This window comes from Corapipo altera, unplaced genomic scaffold, assembly GCF_003945725.1.
Source record: "Corapipo altera isolate COAL_440 unplaced genomic scaffold, ASM394572v1 66660, whole genome shotgun sequence".
In the NCBI taxonomy this organism is placed as follows: domain Eukaryota; kingdom Metazoa; phylum Chordata; class Aves; order Passeriformes; family Pipridae; genus Corapipo; species Corapipo altera.
In genome coordinates this window covers 1-7,083 of record NW_020886227.1, presented here as the reverse complement: position 1 = coordinate 7,083, position 7,083 = coordinate 1, and the positions used below count along the sequence as shown (strand labels likewise).

The following is a 7,083-nucleotide window of genomic DNA, read 5'->3' as shown; positions in this document are numbered from 1 at the left end:
TAACACAACAGTAGTAATGAAAAAAAGACCAGACACCTTCGTCTCATTAGGCATTTTAGCAAAAATAGGCCAAAGGAAAGAGGGAGAAGACAAGGAAAGAAACTGGACTAGCAGAGGGTGTGTTGGTCATGGGTAAGGTCACAAAACATGAAAAACCCACAGATTTTAACATGCAGAGGACATTGGACATTGCAGCGTTGGTTATGGTTAAAGAGACCGTACAGCTCCTACATCTTTGTCCTTGAGGTTTCATTAAAGTAAGACTCACAACTTCAGGTCCATCAATCAAATGGAAATGACAGTAGTGCTGTAAAAACATAGGTAGAAAAATAGTGCAAAGCCAAGGGTTGGACACTCTATAATCTGTCACAAGTACCCCAAAGCACTACCATTAGTGCTCTTAAAGAAAACACACACAGAAAACATTCTTTATTTATTATAAATGGCAGTTGTCTGCATTGCACTCTGTATTTAGAAGGTACTGATTACCTTTGTGCTTCCCTTCAAAGCTCTAGACGAATAAATAGAGCCTTTCACACTGGTGAGCACTGCCTGCCCTCCAGTCAGGACTGGTAGCAAAGTCAGACAGCATTTATAAAAGAAATCAATTAAAAAGGAAAACAGACAGCATCATTAAAGGCCTTTGTCCTTGCTAGTCTGCTCAGCAGACTACACTTTCTTCTTAAAAGAACACCTACCACTTCTGTGACAGTATCCAGAGAGCAGAGTGAAACAAAAAAAAGGTCACATTTCCAGCTGCCAAGAAGGCAAAGTTCCTGGGGCTCGGCCAAACACAACAGCTCAGACACTCTTCGCAGCACTCTTCAGGTGACCTGCACTGTGTGCCTGGAGAAGGGCAGTCTGGCAGAGTGTGAGCCCAACACAACACTCAGGCTGAGAATCTCATTTAAACCTTGCAGCCCTTAAGGAGAGGGGTTTGGAATTACAACCAATTATACAGTGCAAACTCGTATCTGTTCCCACAGATATAAAATGCACAGGCAGGAGTGCAGAACAAAAGTGCCACCAGCTCCAGTTGTGAGGAGCAGCAGCCAATAAGGAAATAAACTCCAGGGAGCAGAGCCTGATCTCGGCTACTCCTGGGACAACCTGGAGTAACTCCAGCTCTTTCAGTGAACTTATACAAGTGTATCTGATACAAGGGTCTGAATCAGCGTAGCGGGTTGACCCTGGCCGGATGCCAGGTATCTGGTAAAGCCACTCTCTCACTCTCCCTCTGCAACTGGACAGAGGAAAGAAAAAAAAAACAGCTAAGAATTCATGAGTAGAGATAAGAGCTGGGAGAGGTTACTTACCGATTACCTTTATGGGCAAAACAGCCTCAAAGTGGGGATATTACTTAAATTTATTACTAATAGAATAAGAGACAAAGAGTGAAAAATAAAACAATCTTAAAAACACCTTCCCCCAACCCTCCTTCCTTTCATGTTCTGTCTCCTCCCTCCCCAGTGGTGCAGGGGGATGGGGAATAGAGGTTATGGTCAGTTGCTGTTTCTGCTGCTGCTCAGGGAGAGGAGTCCTTCCCCAGATCCCAAGGGGTCCCTCCCACGGGAGACAGTCCTTGATGGACCTCTCCAATGTTAGTCCATCCCTCGGGCAGCAGTAATTCCCAAACTGCTGTCCCGTGGGTCACTGCTCCATGGGGTGCAGTCCTTCACGAATGAGCTGCACCGGTGTGGGTCCCCCATAGGGGCCAGGAGTCCTACCCAGGAAAAAACTGCTCTAGCGTGGGCTTCCCTCTCCACGGGCTGCAGGTCTCTGGCAGGACTCTGCTCCATTTTGGGCCTCTCACAGGGTCACAGTCTCCTTCATGCATCCACCTGCTCCAGCATGGGCTTCTCCATGGGCTGCAGGTGGGTCTCTGCACCCCGATGATCCTCCATGGGCTGCAGGGGCACAGCTGCTCCACCCTGGTCTGCACCATGGGCTGCAGGGGCCACAGCTCCAGCACCTGGAGCACCTCCTGCCCCTCCTTCTGCTCTGACCTTGGTGTCTGCATTGTTGTTCCCATGTTCTCATTCTGCTCTTCCCTGACTGTAATTCTTTCTGCATCACAAGCTTCTGTTCTTAAATATGTTATCGCAGAGGCATTACTATCACTCCTACTTGGCTTGGCCTTGGCCAGCGGCAGGAAGCCCATCCTGGAGCCAGCTGGCATTGGCTCCACCGGACAGGGGAAGCTTCTAGCAGTTTCTAACAGAAGCCACCCCTGTAGTGGCCCCCGTTACCAAAACACAGCCAGGGAAACTACAATAAGTTTGGTGGTGAGGCACAAAATTAAAATGAAGAGTTTGTTAAATGACAGCCTTCCAAATTCAGTGTCACTGAAAAATATTGGTAACAAAGTTTGTTAACCTTGAGCAGGACAAAACAAATACCCACCAGTGGATGGAGCTCACATTTACACAGCATTTCCCAAGTATTCACTTCAGCAGGTCCATAAGGTTTTAAAGGAGGGCTTGGCTTAGCCTGGTCTGAGTAACTTTTAACAGGGTTCTTGCTGACACCCCATGGAAAAAAATACACTGACTGCCTAGAAAATACATGGTACATATGTACCCAGTATATCCATACCCATGAGGCCACTCTACGCTCACACAACCAAAATCCCAACACTGTGCACTGAACGGGAACTGTATCATGACCCTTCTTAAAATATTAGTTTCTTGGTGAGTTTGTAAAATCCACGTTACTGACAAAAGGCATGCCCAGAGACAGGGAAATATGCCTACTCCTCATATTTCATGGTAGATATGTTGTGTTGGAACCGGAAGAAACAGCAGCTTTCTCAAGGTAGTCTGGGCTCTCAGAAGAGAGCCCTGTCTTAGTTGGAAAGAGTTTTGTTGGTTTTTTGCTTCTGTAATTGAGATCAATAGAAAAAATCAAATTGATTTCAATGCTGAAAGAAATGCCATGGTAGCCAATTGACAGGAAACTACCAAACCCATTTTCTTAATGGTTTGTTACCTTTAACAGGACACAAGCGACCAGGTAGAAGAACCTCATCAGGCTTTTCCCTCTCCCTCTTTCACAAAATACCCACAACTTTCTGAGAAATCTGAGTGTCACCAAGAACCAACAGAAAGCACAACAGTAATGACTGGGTCTGCAAAGGCAGCGTAACATTGCCGGATCAAGTCATGTGCAGCTGATGGAAAATGGGAAAGTTCCAGCAGTCCTGGAAGGTGCCTCATATTTATGGCATGAACTAGTGAATGGTGTCCTGGTTTCCTTTTCAGGAAGCAAAAGCCCACACCATACATACTGCACAATAATCTAGATCTTTCCCACACTAGGATCTGTTAGTGATAGAATAACCTGTAAAGAATAGGCACTTATCCCAAGAATTGGCAGGAAAAAAGGAGCATTATTTGGTAGGTGTGGCACCAAAATACAACCAATGTGCTTTCTCACATACATATGCTGTACAGGTGGAGACTCAAACAGACACACAGTTTTAGGTTGTTGGTGGGCTGTGGTTTTTCTTCTTGCTCCGGCAAGATTTGCAAATGCAGCAGATGATGCATGGAGATGCCACCAGCAGCAAGGGAGAGGTCACCAGTGCTATGATACCGAGTCCAACGAGGATCCCCACAACCTGAAAGATATGGTGGTGAAAAATAGGTATTAGTGCTAATGTGGAAAATAAAGGACACGTGTGCATGCATAAGCATAGCATAGGTCACAAAAAAGACAGATGAAAAAACAACAATAATCCTCTTGGTCCTTCCCCGAAGGGTAAAATCTCTTTGCTTCATGTGTGCATGAGAGCTCTGCCCAGCTGGCTAGGAACACACCTGAGTTCTGTTCCACATCACTGAAGCCCGCGAGTGGCCAAGCTTGTTTCTGCAAGGGCCTCTGTCGTAATGGCGTAAGAAGATATCATTCTGAAAAACAGAAGGAGAAGCTCAAGACCAGACTGGAAACACAACCTTCCTGACACTGCTTTAAAATTGCCAGCTGCCAGTACACAAGTTCACCTGTCTTCTAAATAATTACCCAGACAAACTTCTTGGAGTTTCAAAAATTGGTGTATGTTTGGCACCTCAGCTGTCAGCCAGCATCTTTCCTCCCCCACTTTTAAGAAGCGTACATCTCTGAGTTGCACCTATTGCACAAGAACCTGGTCTGTAATTTAATGATAATAAAGGGGGCTGAAAACATCAGATATCTTGGAAAACTGGCAAGGTGAGGGATCATCTCCCTCAGGTGCTTTTGCTTGCTGTTCTCCTGCTGTACTTACGCTTCATAGTCATTTTCTTCCTAGACTTAACAGGAAAATTTAAAAAGTAGAAAAATCCTGTTTCCCTTCTCTTTTCTCATTAAGGCTTACTACATTACCAATTTTTTTCAGAAGCTGACTCACACCCTCCACTACCCTCCCTTAGCCAGCTGTGCTGTAAGATGATGCTGCTTCCCCTTTCGTTTTTCAGCCCTACTCTCTGCCTTTACACCTATTGCCTTCCTCTATGCCCCGAGTTCCTGTAACCCTGCACATTTAGAAAAAACACATTGGAATCCCACAACTACAATTGCTTTTCCTCTTTCTCTCTTTGAACTGACAAAAAAACTCAAAAAGGGCGTATCTGCAGAGCCTGTGACAATCTGACAGTCTTCCACTTCAGCATAGTGTTAAGCAATCACCCTGTACTGTATGTACTCTGAAGCAAGCTGGAAGACTCACATTGAAAAAGCATGCTCACCCACACGGAAATGGGACACAAGACTAAGTGAAACCTGTTTAGCATGATGAGTAAAGGAAGGATGAAGAATGAGGAAGTCTCCTTGTTTGCTGGCTGCAACAGGAGGTGCAGTACAAAAAAGAGGACATGAAAAGCCATGCGGCACATAACATTTTGTTTCAAGTGCTTGGTAAAGTCCTTTTCACACTCCCACAGTTATTAGTGATGTCTGTGCCAAAAAGGCAAACTGCCATATCCACGAGCACATTACTTCCGGGACTCTTAATTCTGCTAGGAACCTTGAAGTCCACACGAGTTCAGACTAGTTTGCAACCCTTGAGAAACCAACAGGTACTTCGCAATCCAGGCTCAGAATCTAACATTTTTAAACTCAAGCTTCCCAACCCACCAGTCTCTTCAGCAAACACAGTCCATGAGTTCTTAAGCACTCTACCATGGAACAACCCACTTCACCCAGTATCAGACCACTTTTTGGACGGGCTGTGCCCTTTGCTGTTGAAGCAGGTGGAAGACACTTATTTCCCTCACTCTCAATCAAATGGTTTTTAACTACTGGAAGAGGGAATAAGAGCAAGGTGTTGCTGGAAAGAATCTCCCGAAAGCAACCAGTCGGTCCTATTTCCCTCAAAGAACTAGCACGGGACCCACAGATGTGGCTATAACCCTTCATGGGCAAAAACAGGATACTGATACAAATAAAAGCACTGGGTGAAAGATGAGAAAGAAATTGAGTCAGAAGCTGAAGGAAGCCAAGGAATTAATGAAGAGTTTGGACAGGGCCTCACACTAAGCCCAACCCCATCACTCTTTATCCAGGTGGTTTTCCTACAGCACTTACATCCAAGTTCTGTAGACAGTACCAGCAAAACGTGTGCTTGCAGTTCTTGCACATCATCTGAGCACAGCCCTCGTTTCGCTCAATATAGATCCGACAAACTGGGCACTGCTTAATTGGTGCCTCTGTCTCTGTTCCAATAAGGGATCTAGAAGAGCAAGGAAACATCACAGTCAAATCTGAATGCAATTACTGTTGATATTCCACTGCTTAAAGTATACTGGGCTTATTTTCCAGAGCATCTCATGGTGTTGTCTTAATGCACTCAAATGTGGGAAGCTTCTTATGTTCACTACCATACACTGACATATACTCACTACTAGGTGTAAGATATCAATATCACATAAAAGTGAAACTCCGTTGCCTTGTGCTTTTATGCTACATAAAACCAACACTCACTACACCCACAAATTAACTACCTATAGCATTACGACTTAGGACTTTGTTACAGACAGCTTGCACAAGTCATTTAACAGGACTGGATTATGCAACTCAAAGCACTCTCCTTGTCTGAACAAAATCAGCTTAAACTCCACCAAAGCCATCAATCAAACCTGGAGAAGAAAAATCACGGCAAGAGCTTTTTGGTAACTCTTTATCCAGTGAAGTCTCCAGCAAGCAGAATGCTTACATTTTAAGTCTTTCCGTTCTTGCAAAAAATGATCAAAAACTTTGAACACACAACGAAACAAAATCTGATTCTGAAAATAAAGATGGAGGGCCAGAGACATGACAGAATCTAAGCACAAAAGTGCTTTCTTTCTGTAGATTAAGGAGTTATGCAAGCTTGTCAATAGGTTATTTGCACCTAAGCAAAATGAGCTAAAATCAGGTTTTTCACAGCGCATGAAATTTACACTCTGTGTAAGAGTTAAGGTTTGTCTACAGAGGGATTTTATAAATATTAAGCAGGGGCATTGTGACAAAAATAACCAAAAGAATGTATGGCCTCCACAGACTCCCCTCTTACCCCTGCTCGGTTGGGACTGGAGTAGGTTGGTTTTCCCGGCACAGGTGCTGCAGGTGCCAGGCCTCCTTGCAGGAGGAGCAGAACGTCAGGTGGCAAGCCGGGCACTCCACTGGCACCGGTGCTCTGGGCTCGCTTGGCGCAATGTGGCACACTGTTTGGCAGTCGGCCGTGGGGCACCACGTTCTCTGAGGGTCCAAGTGCACTTCTGAAAGGCAACAGAGAGAGAAACAAAACTGTTTATACAGCCTCCTTTTCATTCCAGTGACATGTGCCCAGGCATACCAGACCCAATTCTACAAGCGGGTGTGGAAGCCAAAGCGCTCCACACCCACGCCCAGGGGGATTTGAGCCTACTCTTCCTTAGGGAGGTCTGCAGTTGCACTCTGCTAAGGCAGCCGCACTAGAAGCATCACAAGAATAGAAATACACTACACAGAGCATATCTTTGCCTTTTTATAGGGAGGTCCAAAATACAAACCTAAGTGCTGCTTGCTGACAAGTACGTGCCTTTTGTAACACTAGGGGATTCTGAGTCTTTCGCAGGTACAAGCCAT

General features: G+C 45.2%; 1 protein-coding gene across 1 annotated transcript; it reads right to left on the bottom strand.

The window, feature by feature from the left end:
* Nucleotides 1-3,368: 3,368 nt before the first annotated feature.
* LOC113941090 (E3 ubiquitin-protein ligase RNF144B-like) lies at nt 3,369-6,970 on the bottom strand. Its single transcript, XM_027632249.1, has 4 exons — nt 6,530-6,970; nt 5,563-5,707; nt 3,819-3,908; nt 3,369-3,619 (listed from the first exon to the last, which is right to left on the bottom strand). Exons 1-4 carry the CDS (start codon nt 6,784-6,786, stop codon nt 3,479-3,481), a joined length of 633 nt encoding a protein of 210 aa, XP_027488050.1. The 5' UTR covers nt 6,787-6,970; the 3' UTR covers nt 3,369-3,478.
* Between the last annotated feature and the right edge of the window lie 113 nt (nt 6,971-7,083).

Coding starts and splice junctions, on each gene's coding strand:
- LOC113941090 (XM_027632249.1), bottom strand. CDS start 6,786: ATGAAAAGGAGGCTGTATAAACAGTTTTGTTTCTCTCTCTGTTGCCTT. Junction 5,708..6,529: donor CCAGTCCCAACCGAGCAGGG/GTAAGAGGGGAG, acceptor TTGCTCTTCTAG/ATCCCTTATTGGAACAGAGA. Junction 3,909..5,562: donor ACTGTCTACAGAACTTGGAT/GTAAGTGCTGTA, acceptor TCTGTTTTTCAG/AATGATATCTTCTTACGCCA.